General features: G+C 31.7%; 2 protein-coding genes and 1 long non-coding RNA gene across 9 annotated transcripts in view; 1 reads left to right on the top strand and 2 right to left on the bottom strand.

Moving 5' to 3' along the window:
* Positions 1–1,576: 1,576 nt before the first annotated feature.
* Positions 1,577–4,153, bottom strand: LOC725632 (protein MCM10 homolog). The gene is made up of 2 exons (XM_006568285.3): positions 3,862–4,153; positions 1,577–3,773 (listed from the first exon to the last, which is right to left on the bottom strand). The coding sequence occupies exon 2, from the start codon at positions 3,766–3,768 to the stop codon at positions 1,690–1,692; it is 2,079 nt and encodes a 692-aa protein (XP_006568348.2). The 5' UTR covers positions 3,769–3,773; positions 3,862–4,153; the 3' UTR covers positions 1,577–1,689.
* Positions 4,154–6,672: 2,519 nt separating this feature from the next.
* The window catches only part of LOC408915 (protein couch potato), a 183,129-nt gene continuing 171,219 nt past the window's right edge, over positions 6,673–18,582 (top strand). For 2 of the 7 annotated variants that reach the window (XM_026441618.1, XM_006568287.3), the window contains exon 1: positions 6,673–8,020. In XM_026441618.1, coding sequence (XP_026297403.1) covers positions 7,958–8,020 — 63 coding nt within the window. In that variant the 5' untranslated portion in view covers positions 6,673–7,957. Of the gene's footprint in view, positions 8,021–8,040; positions 8,869–18,582 lie in introns of those variants that run through there. The other 5 variants (XM_026441619.1, XM_392443.7, XM_006568290.3 and 2 more) reach the window with 4 other exon arrangements.
* On the bottom strand, positions 13,538–16,985 carry LOC113218890. Its single transcript, XR_003304990.1, has 2 exons — positions 15,417–16,985; positions 13,538–15,293 (listed from the first exon to the last, which is right to left on the bottom strand). It is a non-coding gene; the product is annotated as an uncharacterized LOC113218890 (long non-coding RNA).

Here is an 18,582-nt window from a genome sequence, read left to right as displayed (position 1 = left end):
TTGAATCAATTCATTGAATAATTCTTCTAAGAAAATCTTTTGTGTGTTCATTTTTATTAATCTAATTTAGATTTGCTATTATAAATAAAGAATAGGCATTTAGAGTAGCAATATTTAATAATGTATAAAACATACAGAGAATTCATCTTCAATTTCCACATTTATATAAATATATTCTTGTCATTTGGTTTATAACAAATTCCTCTTCGTTGCAATGTAAGGTATATCTGTTTTTCTATCAATATATCTAATTATCAATTTTTCTATGCGAATCTTTAAAAGATAAATAAATTTTTAGAAATTTTTTGAATGAAAAAAAATTTTTTTTCAAATTTTGTAAATAGTGGATTCGAGGAAGGTCTTTCCCCCTCCTCCCCCGGTCTTTCTAGGATTAATAATATTTTGTGAAGTGATAAAGAGGGATATTGAAATAATGACAAAATAATAGTTTTCAATATTTAAATAATATCTATTAAAATAAAAAATATTTTAATTTTGAAAATAGAAATCACTTAAATAACAAAGAATTATAATATTAATTTATAATTTTTTCTTTAATTTATAATTTTCAGGAAATTAATTCATATGTCATTATAGTTTTGTATTTTTTAATATATAATTTAAAAATATATTATTTATTTTATTGTTAATAATACAAAATTGTGAAAAATACAATTTTGTAACATTAACAATTATAAAATATTTTGATGTGCTCCTTCAAAAACACATGAAATTTGATAATTAAACATTATTTCCAATTTCTCTTTTTTCACATATTCATTACAAAATTTATACACAAAAAAATTAACGTATCGTTAATATCAAAATTTAATAAGAATCCGAATAGAATAGAATATGAAAAAATGAATAAGAAATGAAAAATACAGTCTATGTTTCTCATGCAAAAAAGTTGCTATTAGAACCCGAAAATGTCACAATAATATCTGTTTTCACAGAGCATATTTAAAATAATTACTTAAAAATATTTTAAGATTGTAAAATAAAAAAATAAATAATAATAGTAATAAAGAGAATAAAAAAATAGTTTTTAACATTTTTGCTCTGTGACAATTTCACAATAAAGGATATTTCCGGGTTCCAATTATAACGTCTTTTTACATTTTTGTTAATGTTCTCCCTTTTTATACATATACGTAAATTTTACTTATATGAAAGGATAGAAAATTGTCTTTATATTATTGGTAAAATATATTTGCCTATAAGATGAGGTGCTGTTAGAAATAGAAATTTGAATAGAAAAATGAAAAGAAATTGGCATAATACAATAAAAAAGAAAATTCTCATAATCATTGAAATACATTTTATACCATTTTATACCTAATTTTAATATGTACAATTGGATGGGTATATTTAAATGTATTTATTTTTTTAATTGCTTTTGAAATAACATTCGTCTTGTAAAAAATATTAAATTACATTTTTACATGTACATATATATATACATATATATATATATAGAAATTTCATTAATATAAAATTTTTTTTTATTTTACTTTTGTATATTACATATATATTAAAAAAGTATAGATGTTAAGGATAATAAAAAATAAACAAATAGAATTATCTACATTTATAACATAGCATACAAATTAAATAGATATAAAAATTTTAAAAAAGATGTCACTCTTTTATATATATATAATTTATAAATTTTCAATCAGCATGATATTATTTGTCATCATTTTCTGGTACCAAGAGATTAAGATTGGCATCTTTGATCATTGATCCTATATAAGTTTCTTCGTCTCCGCGTATGGATAATGCGGTGATAGAAACATTTGTTTTTCTTTCATCCATCATTGCAGCTTTTATCCAATTTGAACTGCTGCATTTTATACAACTATGCGAAGGTATTCTATCTAAACTTACAGTTCTATTTCCACAATCTGCACATTTAAAGAATCTTTTTACTGCATCAATAACGCGCAATGGATGTTTTTGATCCTTGCACATGTCAGAAGCAGAAAATGATATATATTTACAAACTAAACATTTAACAGCTTTACAAGGAATTTTATAAGTAGTTAACATTTTCTCTTCTAATTTTTCTTTCATTTCCAGTTTATTGAAATATTTATCTTTTTCTTCCTCATAAGATTTTTCAATAAGATCAGTATGAGTAGACTTAGTTTGCATCATTTCTTTAAACTTATCTGATAACACATTTGGTTTTTTTATTTCTTGTTTTTCATCATTTTCTGGCTCTCTTGGTCGTTTTTTCCCCCTCTCTAATTTTTCTTCTTTATTCAAACGTACTTTATTTGGATCCTTAGGTTTGATTTTTCCATTTTCTTTAACCCAATTAACTGCATTTCTTTTAGCAATATTAATTTGTTTTTTAGTTATAGGTTCTGACAAATCTATTATTCCTCTAGAACCAATACCTAAATGGGGATTTGAAGAAAGCATATTTAAATTTTTTTTTTCTATATTATTATTTTTGCAGGAATTTAGAGATGCTTGAGATAATAAAGCAACTTTCCAACCTCTTGATTTGTTTATTTGTTCAAAATTTTTTTTTAATTGTTGTTGTTCCGATACTCCTACTTTTTCATTTTCATCTCTTATATTATTTAAATTTTTATTAATTAAATTATCATTTTTCTGACTTCCTGAAAGTAATGCTAACCGTTTAGCATCTTTTTCTTCTAATTTTTTGCTTTTCATTGCAACAACAGCATGAAATTCAGGCATATGGTTTAAAGATGGTTTCTGTTGTTGTCGTGTTTTTTTTTTTAACATATCTATTGAAAAATTCTGAGTGTTACTAAATGATTGTAACTCTGCTCTAAGAGAACATTTTTTATATTCTTTTTTCACATGATATAAACAAAATTCACATCGACTAATATTTACAATAGAATTACACTGTTCTCCATTTTTTTTCTTTGATTTACATTTTCCCATATCTTTAGATTTACCAAGAATCATAATCCTTTGAGGATTATCAATTGATAATGTAGCTAAATCAAAATTGTCTTTAGATTCTAAGATATTTGGATTAAGAATACCTATCACAGTTCCAATAGTTGTTTTCCAAAGAGTTTTATGAGCATTACTAAACATAAAAAGGCTTACAGTGTTTATATTTTCAGATAAATCACTTATTTTCCATATAGAATATGAAGTTCCCTTTTGAGAAGTTTTCGGTAGAGATTTATTTATTAATACTCCTGCAATTACCCAATCTTTCTCTACATTTTCAGAATTAAGATGATATTTTATTTTTGATACTGTAACTGGTATTTTATCAATCATACGTGCTTTTAATTCTGCTGAAGAAACAATTGGATTAATGATTCTCAATCCAAAAAATGGATCACTATAAATATCTTTGGAAATAACTGTGATATTATGATTCATATTTACATTTTTATTAATTTTTGTTGCATTAAAATCAAATGTTTTACTATTTGTTTCACATGATAATGGTTTATCTTCATTTTTTTTAATAGTTTCTTTCTTTAATAAAGATTTTATATCACGTCCATAATTAGAGTATTTTTGTTTCTCAAAATAACGTTTATCTTCATCATCTGAAGAATCAAGTATATCATCATGAATTTCATTTTTTGTTTGAACATTAATAGATTCATTTTCATTATTTAATTTAGAAGTTTTATCTAAAAAATTGAAGTCTAATTCTTTCAGAGTTTCTTTTGGAAGTGATTTATTATTTTCTTCTACATCACTATTAGCTAAGAGATCATTTAAAATATCTATATCAGAATCACTATCATTATCCATTTTATCTAAAATAAAATTATTTATTATATTTCTATATGAATATGATATTATTTATTTAATTATAAAAGTGTATTATTAACCTTTATTACTTACAATTTAAAACAGAAAATATTTATTTTTAATGCAAAATAATAATTATAAAATAAATCACTAAACAAAATTATTTTTTTAATATTACAGTTTCTTAGCTTGATGAATTCCATACAAGCATCAAGCTACATAAGTACTAAATCACTTTTAGCCATTTTTCGCGCCATTTCTTAATAAGGGAACAAGTCAAGTTTTCATTTATACGATTGAAAATTTATTTCTTTTTATTTTGTAAGTAAATATCAATACAAAATTTCTTCTAATTTACGTAGTTAATATTATAAATAATAAACATTAAACCTTTCTTGAATAAATATAATGAATATTAATTATTCAAAAACTGGACAATATACAGATAACCAATAAAATTAAACATTCAATATTCGGTAATAAATAATGTAATATCTGCAATTTTAAATATTGTTATATTGTGTAATTAGAATAAAAAAAATAATTATTTCAAGGAATTTAATATTTCAATAAAAAAATTGATGACTTAATATTTTTATCAAAAAACTATCAATTTATTATTTAATAATAATGTTTGATTTTGCTTGAAGAAAATTACATATCATCGGTATACTCGTGTTGAAAATCAAATATATAGGTTAATTTAAAGTATTGAGGTTTATTTATATATATATTAACGATTTTTTAATGAAGGTTCTTTTTAAATTAATTTATAACATGAAAATCGATAACGGTCATATAAAATATTTATTGTAGACATTACAGTTAATTTGAAGGATAGAATGTTTTTTATAAAAATAAAAATAGTATTAAAATTCGTGTAAATGATTTTTAAGAATCATATTTTTTATTCTTTTTTTTTTTTTTTATATTTCAATATAATATATGATTTTTGAAATTTATATATATTTTTATATTGAAAGAAATTATGATTTTTTATTATAATTTTATTTTTACAAACAAATTATTAAACATTAAGACAATACGTATAAATTTATAGATTCGTATATTCGAAATCTTATTTTATTCAATAGTAGAATCATAAAAATAACGAAATAGAATGTTTTTTAAATTCATTATGAAATATTTTAAATATGTTTTTGAACATATGAATGATTATCGAGCGAGATAAATATAATGCATGGTATGCATGTTCGTTTTAAATTTATGCTGCAGTAATCATATGCAAGTCATTTCATATTTTTTTACATAAGGTATCATATGCAAAAATAATTGTATTTAATTACTATTACTTTGTGTTTACATGATGAAATTAGATTAAAACCATTTAACCGTATCTAAATACGGTTATTTTGTATTGCAGATGTAGAACCAACGATCGATTCAAGCAATAAGTTATCAATAAAATATTTTCTTCAATATATGTCTATCGAATTTACAATATGCAATCATATTACTTTTTATATTATGATTACAATTTCTTTCATAACGAAATTTTTTTTATTTATTTTTTGTTATATTTTTTGTTAAAAAAATTATTTCTTTAATATATAATTTTCAAAAAATTGAAACTTTTTAACAAACTGCATTGATTATTTATAATTAAAATTCAATACAATTTCTTCTCTAATAAAGAGAACGAAATTAAACATTTATTTTATCAATATTAAGAATTTAAAAAGAATTGCTTCTATTTGAAAAATTTCATTTAAAATCATTATTGTTTTTCAAAATTTCGACGTTAAAAAATAAAAGAAGAAAAAGAAATAGAAAAATAGAAAATAGGAATTAAAATATGTTTTATCGTGTTGAATTATTCATCTTTTTGAGAAGTTGATGAGAAATTTTATCAAATCTAAGTTCGAAATAATCTGCGATACGAAAACCAATAACATTCTTCACTTACTAATCCCAAAGAAAGCAGCGTATGACTTCCACCTGTCATGGGGAAAGCATATGGTTATAAAGTTTTTCGAGTTGAACGGAACAACGCGCAGTGGTTCTCTCTCTTTCTCTCATTCCATTCGAGAGCTCAATACTACTTGCATTCTATGGAAAATAGAGATCGTAAAAGAACAAATATAAATATATTTCAATTTTGGATATTATCGCGTGACGAAGTTTTGTACAGTTAAAAATTTATATTTCTGCTAGAAATGAATAATAAAATTAAATATAAAATAAAACGTACATATTATTTTTTCAATGTTTAAAATTAAAAAACTAGTACTATAATAATTTCTAAAAATAATATTTTCTTGAGATTAAACATATTTTTTATAAATATTCATTTCAATTTCTCTCAGATTTACTTTAGATATCATAAAATATTAATATTTCTAAATAAAATATTCAAAAAAGTATACATATTAAAAAATAAAAATCGTTTACATATATGAATAAACTTAATGCATAAAAAAGGAAATTTATGACTCGTAGGTATCAATTTACAGACGATCGATTAACCTCAGTGTATATTGTTGAACGCGTCGCGGTGAAACGCGCGCTCCTCCATATAACGTACAACTAACCATAGCAACGTTATTATCAACACAATTTCTACGAAGTTACATCTTCGTGGAATTAAAAAAGGCGCGTAACAAAACTGGAGAATTCTTCATTTTTGTCTCTTTAACGAACTCGGTCATACTTCCATTTGATAGTAGCAGAATTCACAATTTTCTCGCTGGAGTCACCGCCAGTATCGTCAGAGGAAAAGGTAAAATAGGGAGGGCGAGTCCCCTCTAGGCGCGTGCCTTGCCCCTTGATCCCCTCATCATACCTCGTGCGTGACCCCCACCCCTGTATACCACCCACTCACCTACCCCGACCCAGTAGCCCGTGGGCCACCCCACCTCGCCCCACCCCAACACCGACAGCGATTCGACCCCGCGCGCGCACCCGTCTCAAGCGTCGTGTTCGTTCGCAGTCCGTCAGTCTATCGGCAACCTGCGTACCAGTCGTGTCGCAGTGCTTACGTAACAATATATTATTATTATTCTTACTTGCCTGACCGGTGTGTTGTTCATTTATAAATCGCGGTCTACGTTTTTTCGTTCGTCCCTCGCCGAGTTATTCGTCTTTTCTGCTCGGTCTCTCTAATTGGTTAATCACCACACAATTGTATACATATACAGAATCAATCAACATAACATATATACATATCTTTCAACCTACTACATAAACGCGAAGGAATATAATACAAATACACGTAAAAAACATACGACGAACGCACGCGCTGCGCTAGCGAAAAACGCGTTTTACGTCTAACGCGAATTGTCGTTACCTGCTTCTTCTGTCTGCATACATCGCCGCGCGGATACATCCGGATCCAGATCGTCGGTCAACGTTACCGTGCTCATCCATCTCCGTTCGCGTGATCGATTAATACGCGATTAATCAATATCGTCTAATAAACGTGAATATAACGGAATACGTGAAGAGAGAGCGGATTATACCTCGCTGCTGCATGGGCTACTACTTGCCGGTAGATGAACAAGTGTCGTCGACGAACTACCACGGTAGAGCACGTTCTCTGGGTTTGGCCCTCCTCCACGGGCACGGTGTATCGATTGCTCTAAAATAGACGCGTGGGAACACCTGCAGGCTACATACACATTCTACCTACAACTCAGACCGTCTCGTTCTCTCTCTAGCCCTCTCTCTCTCTTACTTTCTCTCTGCATCGGTCTTTCCTGACGCCCTTGCAGCGCGTGACAGGTGCAACGAGAGTAACGGTAGCAGCACCGCGCTGTTATAGGGCTGGAGGTGGAGGAGGTAGTGACGGTGGAGGTGGAGGTGCAAGCGACGAAGAAGAAACATAATAGGAAGCGGAAGAAGCGAAACGACGAAAAAGAAGAGAGAGAGAGAGGGTAGAACGGAAGAAAGTAGAACCGACACACATACATACGTGCGCGCGCGCGTTTAGATACGGAAAGGAAAGGAGTAAAGGTGGAGAAGGAGGAAGGAGGCGAAACGCCTGGGTTTCTCGCGAGAAAAGGGTTATTTCCAGTGATACGTCCTGGAGGCGCCTGTCGTCTTCGCCGGTACAACCATAACGCCGCCCGCTTTAAAACGCCCGAGACGGGATACGGTGGACTCATCGCCGCCACCCGCTCGAACCGCAGCCCCCGGAAACCCCGGACCATCCAGCAAACTCGCTTGCATCATGGACGCACCGCTCTCACAGAGTATGGACTCCGTCAACACGGTGGCCACCGGTGAAGACGAGGTACGTACACCAACTACACCGTATATTGTATCGTTAACGATGCGCCTGTGCATTACGCACGATCCTCTCTCTCTTCGTATGTATTAAACCCGCCGATCGCTTCCTCATTTCACCCTTCTCCCTTTCTCTTCATTCGTCGCGATAAGACCGCGCGTGTAAATGCTTCTATACATTTGCATCGAGTATCCGACATACTTCCTTCCTTCCTTCCTTCCTTCCTTTCCATCAACTTACCTCGGTTACTTTTTGTCTCACTTCCACACTCGCCATATTGCTTATTTCTCTCGCGCCCTCTTTGTGTACTTCTCATTCCGTTTTTCTCTTTCTTTCTCATTTTCTTCCCTCTCCTTCTCTATCTCGCTTGCTCTTTCCAGCTCTTTCCTCTTCCGTCCATCGTATCCCTCCCTCTTCGTCCCTCTTTTCATAGTTTGCACGTCACGAGACGCGCAGGCGCATTACACGCGCAAACTTTACGTGTGTTTCACGTTGTGCTGCTAGTGCACATACATATAGTTATATACATATAATGCGACTGAGTTCCGCGTAAGCGTGTGTATAGAGAGCGGTAACGTTTGGAACGTGTATATGGTTAGAGAGAAGGCGGGAATTCGATCGTGCACCACAATACACAGTGTGTGCCGCAGGTGACTCGTTTCCATCGTCCGCTCGATCGGACGGTAGGATGGCTGGCTAGGCTGGTTAGCAGGCCGGCTTCCTTCCTCACAGCCAAGCACCTGAGAGAGTGACGCGCCATGCCAGACCACGCTTGTTATTGATTTTTCCGCAACGCGAGAGCCGCGGAGAGCTAGCTATACGCTCTGTGTCACATCATATGCTGTTGGATTATGGTTTGTCACACGACATATGCATTATCAGAGGCTACTTACATACATAACTGCGATCGCGCGAAGTACTGGAGTTATATGAATGACGCGTACACATATATTAAAAGTATTTCTGCGTGTTTTATTTAATATACATATTAAATTTAATGGAGTGCGAGATCGTATTCACTTGTGATGTACGGATCGATCATATTCAACAATTATTGCACCTGTCTTATGAACATTTCTCAATTCTTGACAAACTTTTACGAGATTTGTTATTCTCTCTACCGCATTCTGGATTTTGTGATTTATTAAAGTTGTTCTTTACTCAAATACATAATTTCAAATATATATTTAGTATTTTTAAGTATTATCAATATTTGATAAATACGCAATAACACGTGAAATTTACACAAAATGTTAAAGTATATCAGTATTTTTAATTAAACATCAGTGCTTCTTTGTAAGGTATCTTTTACATTCTATTCCATTTTAATTGATTTTACATCGTTTTAACGTTCACGTGACTGTTTTACCTCAGAGGGACAAAATGGAGTCGCTACTGACAATAGGATTGGATCAAACACGATTTATTATTCACGATACAGAATTTTTCTTACTACTACCATCGAATAGAAAAAAAACTTTACTTACTTCTCTATAAACTTTTTATCTAGCATGTTATATTCAAGTGGTTTATACACGATCGATCGAAAGAAAAAAATTAAAAACATTAAAAAACTCGTGTTCGCGAATCAGATTGCTGTTAATCTCGCGAGAGATGTTGCACAATTATGTGAAATATAGCGATACTTATTTTCGTCCAAGAACAACATTCACGGAATTATTCCTGGCAGTTTGTTTTCTCATGTTTTCAACACGTTGTCTCTGATAAATCAATAATTTTTCCGTCGCGCATCTTTCGATACTCTTTCGATTCGGTCACGTTTCGCACGATCGAATGGATCGCGATTTCAACGCGGAGAAAATCACGATTTCCTCGCTTGACCGGCTTTGGATGATTTGTCATTTAGATCAGGAAGAGTGATCCATCGAATGGAAAACGAGCAACTCGAGAGCAGGAAACTTGACCATCGTTTTGCTCGATTTCCTTTTATGATTCTTTTCCGCGTATGTTCTTCCGCATTGTTGGCAAACAGGAACATCGATGCTCAATTAAAGGATTATCGATGAAGATCGATTTGTTGGTTGAATCATTAGGGAACGTGAAAGTTAATGGATGTTTGTTAATGATCGACATTATCGTTTGTAATTATAGCCTGTAAAAGATAATGATAATTTAACAATATTTAATGATATTTTAATTTAATTTTTTTTAACAACATTCTTTACCAGCATAACTTCGTTAATTACGAGATCAAAATGTTTTTACAAAAATTTATTTTGAAAAATAATTAATGGAGAAAATTATAGTAAAATTAGATTTTTTATAAAATGAATTTATAATACATTTTGATCGCAATTTCTGGATAGGAACAAAAATTATATATAAATACGAGATTAAACTTGCCTTTTGTATATTAAATTGTAAAAGCAGATTCAGATTTATTTTATTATTCTATTTTATAATAATACGTAATAAAGACGCGATTAAATATTGTACAAATACATTCTTTAAGACGAATGAAAAAAATATACATCAATATTCTTTTCAATTGTCCTTGATTTTTAACTTACGATCATTAACGGTATAATTGAAAATAATTCAAAGAATTGACTTTATCCCAACGATATCATTTTACGATAACGACCATTCATAAATTACATTGAAAATTCATTAAAAAAAAAAAAATCTCTTTCCATGTATCATGCATGAAATCCGAGTTTTTCAACTCTGTACTTTCCACCTCTGTATTTTTACCCGCAACCAGTGGAATAAGATATCGCAAAAAAAAAACTTGATAATCGTTCATAAATCACCGAAAAAAAAAAAATCTCTCTTTCCCTTGTATCAACTACGAGTAACATGATAAAATTCGAGTTCCTCGAGTCGACAGTTCCGGCGGCACTCGACCCAACCAACGGAATAAGCCGGTGAAGAGCGTATAATAAAAATTATATACTCTGAATCCCGGGATCCTCGGGTTCGTAATTAAAATTTAGCCGGTGATCTTGAGATAAAAAGCGTGCACAGCTGTTTTTTTTCTTTTTTTTTTTCAGTTGGTAGAAAGGTAGAAGTTGCGTGATTTTTACCCTCTGTTGGTGGTTCCTCTTCCTCTGTTTGTCGCAATCGAGAAAAACCAACCACGACGGGATAGTAGGGGAAAAATTTAATTCTCGCTATGCAGTTGATAAAAAAAAAAGAAAAAAGGTATTTGTTGCGCGATGAGGCCACGCTTGGATGTAACGAGAGGAAACGTTTTTACATTTCCCACGACCATTTTCGCAGCGAAAATTCAACAGAAAATGGCCACTATTTTTACGTCCGTTTCTTTCATTCGCTACGGGACGAAAGAAAAAAAAAAAAAAAAGAAACAATCGACGAATGCTTTTGAATTTACGCATCAAGCCTGTTTAATAGATGTTGGATGGTGTATATTTTTTTTTTTTCACGTAGATCATTTTTTTCGTGAAAACGTGTAATAAGTGTATTTAAATTTATTTAAGAAAAACGTTCAAACTCTTATTCGTTGCATTCTAAGCGTTTTATATGTTCCTTTTGTCGAAGGTGACAAAAGGATGAATAAAAGTGCGGTGCACAGCAATAATTAGAGATTACCTTGATTTAATTGCGAGTACAATGAAAAATGAGATATTCAGAATTTAATGAAAAAAAAAAAAGAATGCATCTATGAATGTAATCACGAACAAAAAATATATCATGAAAAAAATAATTAATTTTGAATTTAACTTAAGATTCTAATATAGATATTTGTTCTAAATTTTTCTCCACTTCGTTCTATTTTTTTCTTTTGTTTTAGACATAGAAAGATCGAATTTTACGCCGTTCGAGATACGCTATTAGCTTGTTTTAAGTTGGTTTTGTATATGTACCATAGGAAACTTTACAGCTTTTGTACAATCAAGTGAGGCTTGTTTAATCGTAACGAGATAAAGATACTTGCCTCGAGCTTATTTACGAACATGGTTATATTTCGAGATTAATTTTCCGAAGAATGACATCTTATTGTTGTTGATATTATTTTTAGAAATATCTATAGATTATTAACTTATTCTTTATTACTTGTTATATACGTAGATTATATATATCCTTATTTTCATTATAGTTATAAAAAAATATTATTAAAAGAAATAAAATTGTATATTAAATTAATCAGTATATATAAATAAATTTTTTATATGAATAAATTTCAATAAAAATCAATATCGATTGGAAAAATTTAAGATCATTCAATTTTTTTCACCAATTAATATTAATATTAATCAAGATAATTATAATATTGCGAAACGCAGTCAGTTCGATATCTGTTACACGTGCAACAATTTATTCTGCGTCATAAATTTTCATCCATCAAACCCGATCCGTTCAAGAACAAAACTGCCAATTTTATCAAAACTATAATCCAGCCCCAGTATTAATAGATCGTGCTCGGCTATTTAGAAATTATATCATCCGATCAATTATCGAAACAAATTTGCCCGATATCATATTCCGAGTCGAAGTGATAAATCGCCCGAAGCGAATTAAACACACGGCTTAATGTACGTTCGGTCGCGTATGATAATTGGAAGGCGGAAGTGGCGATCTCCGGATATCAATTCGAGGATTTAAACGAACGCTTAACGAACCCTCGCGCGGATCAATTTCAAAAATAAGTTTCCACGCGGTGGAACTTTGGTTCGCGGTCAATTAGCCACGAACGAGCTCGTTGGAATTTTTAATCTTCCTTCCCCGGAAGTCGGCGCGCGTCTGGGAAACGCGTGGAACGAATTTTCGCGATGAGGCGAAAGAGGAAACCGAAGTTCAAGAGTCAAGGTATTATTTTTAATACAGATGAATGTTTGCTATGCTTGCGCGATTGATCTTCCATCGAACGTACGCTTTGAAACAATGACAGAAATTTGATATTTAGGGAAGGGAATTGGATTAAGAATTAAGATATTGAATGTTTTGATTTAAAATTGAAAGGAAAGTTATATGATTATATATAAGTCGAATAATTCTCTGAAGGATTCGTTGAAATTAAAATTAAAAACTGAAATACAACTTGTAATATAGCTAGTAATATATTTATAGTAATATTTGAAAATTTTTGTATATTAGTTTTTATTGTTATTTTTCAGTGAAGGTTTAACATTTTTTTGTGTTACATAAGTCATACCTGTCGTTCCATATTTTATTGCAGATGTCTCGTAAAAAAGGAATCATGGTTTTTGTCGAAGACATTAGCATTTTCCATTTTTTTTTTTTTTTTTGCTTTGAATAGAAATTAAAAATTAAATTTTTTCTTTGTTTTTCCATCTTGAACAGAGATAAAAAATTCTCTTGGTCATCTAATTCCCACGAAAATAACAGCGTTAGAAGGGGAAAAAAAAAAAAAAACAATGTGAATTTTCGGCGGATTTTCAACCGGAATTTCGTTGTTTCGAAACGCAGAAAATTTTTTTCACGTTAGGATTGCGTAATGCAAAAATCGATGGAATCACGAACCGTGGTCGATTGTATAACGATCGGAAACGCTTTCCAGGTTTTCTACGCTCTGATTCATTTTTTTTATAACAGTCTGGATGCGTTAGAGATCTACTCTTTGGAAAATGTGGCGAGCGCAATGAAAGAATTAATTTTCTACTTCGGCGAGGACGTATATAAAATGGAAATTAATTTTGTAACGCTTCTTGCCTTTTCGTTAGTATGTTCACGTTCGATAATCAATTTAAAGCGGGATGGTTTTGCATTTTTATTTTCATCAGAATGTATAGAAACATCTCTGTTGATTTTTTTATTTGAACGGGATAAAAAATTTCTTCGCCAATATATATTCAAAATGATTTTATCCACAGCTTTGTATTTATTATATACGCGTACGAATTTATTTCTGCCAAATTCTACTAAATTGCGTTTCTCAACCGTACATATTTTATAGATGATTAAATTTTAAACCATATTTTGCATTAATATCAATTAAATCTATCGCAAAATTTACACAAATTTCATATAACGAAACTATAGAGCACTATAATATATTAAATTCAATTTTCAATTCTACGCGGAATTTCAATGCTTAATGTGGAATGTATACAACAAAATGATTCTAAAAAGTAAAAAGTAATTCCATTGTGTATACATACGTACATATATGAATACAAAGTTTCAGACATTTATGCTGTAATCAATCAAATAAGCATGACGCTTGAAAACAATAGGTACGAGTCATTTTGTGTTCGTAACCCTACCCAGTGGAGGGTTACTATTTCCTCTGCACATTCGTTCTTCGATTATACGAAACTTTCAAAAGCACTGACTATTTCGTTAGAGAAGCAAACTTTATCATTTCCTAATGCAAATTTCACTTCAACGTTCATTCGCGAAATCAAGAAATTTCATTAAATCGCATAGAATCGCAAAAAAAGTAAACTTTTTCACTTTACGAAAACGACATTAACCTAAAATTTCGGATCGTTTCGTCGTAGAACATTAATTGATCGTATGAAATACTAAATATTGTATAAATATATTTCAAATCAATAACTTTTGTAACATAGAGATGCGATTTTAGATAAATAATAGGTTAGATTACAATTTTCAACACATACTTCGTGATACTAACGCCACATTTCCGACCGAGTGAAAACACAATTTCGATCGAAGCATCCGCCATGTTTTCGCGAGAACGACGCGACTAGCACCAGATTTATCCGTGCGTGCGAATACGAATTTCGGTTAATTTGCACGCATTAACGTTTACCTTCGAAATGTCCAAACCTCGGTTGCAAGTTGTTGCGCACGTGTGTACGTGTAAATTAACGCACCGCGTAGGACTGGACCGCGACGAATCTGGGGGATAAAGGAGCGAGAGAGAAAGAGTGAGAAAGAGGGAGGGCATGCGTATGAAACATGCGCCAACACGAGATGAAAAGAGTCAAAGTGACAGAGAGAGAAAGAGGGAGATACATAGAATCGGTGAGAGGTTAGTTCTCTTTATGCACGCACCTGCACACATCAATGAAAGTTAACGCATAATGTGATACCGTGTTGAACCTACGGCTAAGAGGATAATGCCGTTATACCTCGTACTCGATAGCTATTTGCCCAGTGAATTCGAAATATCTTTGTCGATTTTTTCACGGGCCGATGGAACTTTCACGGAGTCTCGCACTCACCGTAGAAACGGCACTTGCGCATAAATCCTGATGATTATGGTGTCTTCGTGTGTGGGTATACGTCTTAGGTCTCTCTCCTCTATAGTCTCTATATAGGCATATAGGCATTGCATGTATCCGTGCGTTCTCATCGCCCTGGTAATCTTGATTTAAATTAATTCGAAAATAACGAAGATATTTTATTCCAAAATTTAATTCCCTATTCAAAAATATTTTATCTAACGATTCTTTAAATGATATTTGTTTTTCCTATAAATTTTACTTACCACTTTGGTTTTGAATGCAATCTCGTGCAATATATTGGATAAAGCTGCACTCCCTGGGGAAAATTTGGTTTCGCCCGAGCGTCGAGGTTAGAAGAAGGCCAAATACACGGAGAATCTTGGTTCTGCTTGGAACGTACGCGTCGGATTATTTCGTGGATCGTTCGGATAGGAAATTGTGAGGGCGAACGTTGCCCGGTTTGATTCGATTTCGAGGGATTTGTAGAGGGGAATTTTATTTTCTTAGGATTAGCTTCGTTTCTCGATCGTTGAACGTGTTGACTGGAGGACAAGACAATTTTACGATACGTGGGAAGGAAGTTTAAATACCTAGTGTAATAGAGCTTTTAAAATTTTGATATTTCGTAAAAAAGAAATTGTGCACTTTCCAAAGACTCTTTTCTATTTGTATTACATATTTTATTTTATGTACTTATTTTTCGAATCTGAAATAATTATATGAATCAGAAGAAATTAAATCTGATCATTGTTAAAATTATTTTCCACGATAATCTCAAAATCCGAATATCAAGAAATATCGAGAAGATCGGGTCGGGGAAAAAGGAAAATCGCCACTTCCCTCGAAGTTTACCATTTCCTCGGAAAAAAACCGTTGCAACCGGAGAAGCATGCAAAGAATTACGTACTAGCGGCGCGAGGCGAGCGTATGTTCGAACTGACTGAGATAAAATAGCTACGTAACGTGTTTTCCTGGAAGTGAAGCTTTGGAAGAATTTCTTTTCTTAGGAAGAAAACGCTTGCTCGTGAAACACAGCGACTCGAGAGAGACATATACATACATACATACGTATCTACCTACAATTGGAACAGACGAAAGAGCGAAGGTAAAGAAAAGGAGTAGGGTCGTTTTTCGGTGTGATCCGGTGTGATAAAGTAAGGGGATTGTAGCGAAGTTATGTCGGCAATAAAATTCACCCGGTTGTGTGTCTTAAACCGTACAGGAGAATTTTTCCAACCGGTAACACGTAAGCGGTTTACGCAAGAAGGTCCTGGTAGCTCTCGTGTAATCGTCGTTATTACGTAAGACTCTTTTATTGTAGCATCATGTTGCAAAGTACATATGCGGTTTTCGCACGCGTACATCATTCCACGTTCGTCGAGATTACGACGAAGATATATATATATATGTATATATTTTTGTTAAGAATTTAATTGCGTATTCGCCGAGACGTAAGTACTTTTCGAGGAATATTGTTCGATAGATTTCACGAGATAACCCGGAACGTTCTATTTGCGTCTGAGATACAATGGTTGAATAGGTAATTCGCCCGATGTCTAGAATACAATGGTACGACGATCCGAAACGCGTTTCGAATATAGCGGGGAAAATTAATTGGTTCGCAGTAGCCCGCGAGAACCACTTTGTTTGTAATGGAACGTGGAACGTTCAGGAAAGATTGCATTAAAGTCTAAGTTTGAGTACACATTTTATGTACCCTCGAAAGCATCTTCGTCATCTAATATTCTCAAAGATTTCGATCTTTAAAAAAAAAAGAAAAAAGAAAAAAAATTAAACGTTACTTAAGAATTTTTATCTCTTGGAAAAAATTATACGATTTTCTTATATATAACTTGTTTTAACGAATATTATTTATATTATCTATCCATTGCGCGCCATATAACCTCGCACAAAGGAATTTCTTTTTTAAATTCATTACAATATTACAAAATTATTACATTATCATTTATATCATATTATCATTACAAAAAAAAAAAGAAAAAAATTAAACTTACTTGAAACTTACTTAAAAATTTTTATCTCTTGGAAAAAATTATACGATTTTCTTATATATAACTTGTTTTAACGAATATTATTTATATTATCTATCCATTGCGCGCCATAACCTCGCACAAAGGAATTTCTTTTTTAAATTCATTACAATATTACAAAATTATTACATTATCATTTATATCATATTATCATTACAAAAAAAAAAAAGAAAAAATTAAACTTACTTGAAACTTACTTAAAAATTTTTATCTCTTGGAAAAAATTATACGATTTTCTTATATATAACTTGTTTTAACGAATATTATTTATATTATCTATCCATGGCGCGCCATATAACCTCGCACAAAGGAATTTCTTTTTTAAATTCATTACAATATTACAAAATTATTACATTATCATTTATATCATATTATCATTACAAAAAAAAAAAAGAAAAAAATTAAACTTACTTGAAACTTACTTAAAAATTTTTATCTCTTGGAAAAAATTATACGATTTTCTTATATATAACTTGTTTTAACGAATATTATTTATATTATCTATCCATGGCGCGCCATATAACTTCGCACAAAGGAATTTCTTTTTTAAATTCATTACAATATCGATGAAAACCGTTCTCGACGTGACTTCGATTCATTAAAATGCATTTCCTCGATATAGCTCCTGCTGGCCCGCAAACGCAAACACACAACGTTGGCTATTTCGGTAATTGTCAATATTTAAAAGGTCAGATCTCTGCGGTCCGTTGCCGAATATCGAAAATAATAAGCCGTTTCGGGATTCAGGTTTCCTGTTCCCCGTGGATGGATAAAGGATGATCTCCGTGTCGAGATCTTCTTGAATGATTTGAAACTCGATTAAACTTGTCGAAATAACATTGCCTGGAACGGGATTTATCGCGAGCACGAAAAACAGATGGGACGACGACGGTCGCTTTGAGCTTTGTCTCCGAACTTTTTAAAAAGCGATCGAGAGCGGCGCGGCAATCCAACACTGCCAATCACGGTTTCAATTTGGACTGCGAATTTTTTTTTCTCGCAACCGTTCCTACTTCTTGCTATCGGTTTCTCCTCTGGGCAAGGGTCGGCCAGCAGATCGGGTTCTACTTTCTAAATCTAACGCGGCTACATCTAACTCGTCCAGCAAGTTTCCGACAAAACGGTTGAAACGTTTGTCGAAACGTTTCATTATTGCGCAGGTGTATAATCTGATTGATATCGATCGTTTGTCAAATGCGATTTTTCTTTTGTCGTGTAAAGCGTATCTTGTTTCATCGTTATATTTTGTCGTAAATGTAATTGGATAAAATGTTATTGACTTGGAAATTGACTTTTTTCGAAGAAATCGCTGAAATGAGGAATTTCATATTTTTTTGTTCTACGATTATCGAGAACGTGAAAATATTTTTGAGAAAAT

The sequence above is a fragment of the Apis mellifera genome, linkage group LG7 (assembly GCF_003254395.2).
Source record: "Apis mellifera strain DH4 linkage group LG7, Amel_HAv3.1, whole genome shotgun sequence".
Taxonomy (NCBI): domain Eukaryota; kingdom Metazoa; phylum Arthropoda; class Insecta; order Hymenoptera; family Apidae; genus Apis; species Apis mellifera.
Note: the sequence above shows the minus strand (reverse complement) of the source record. Positions and strands in the feature narration are given on the sequence as shown.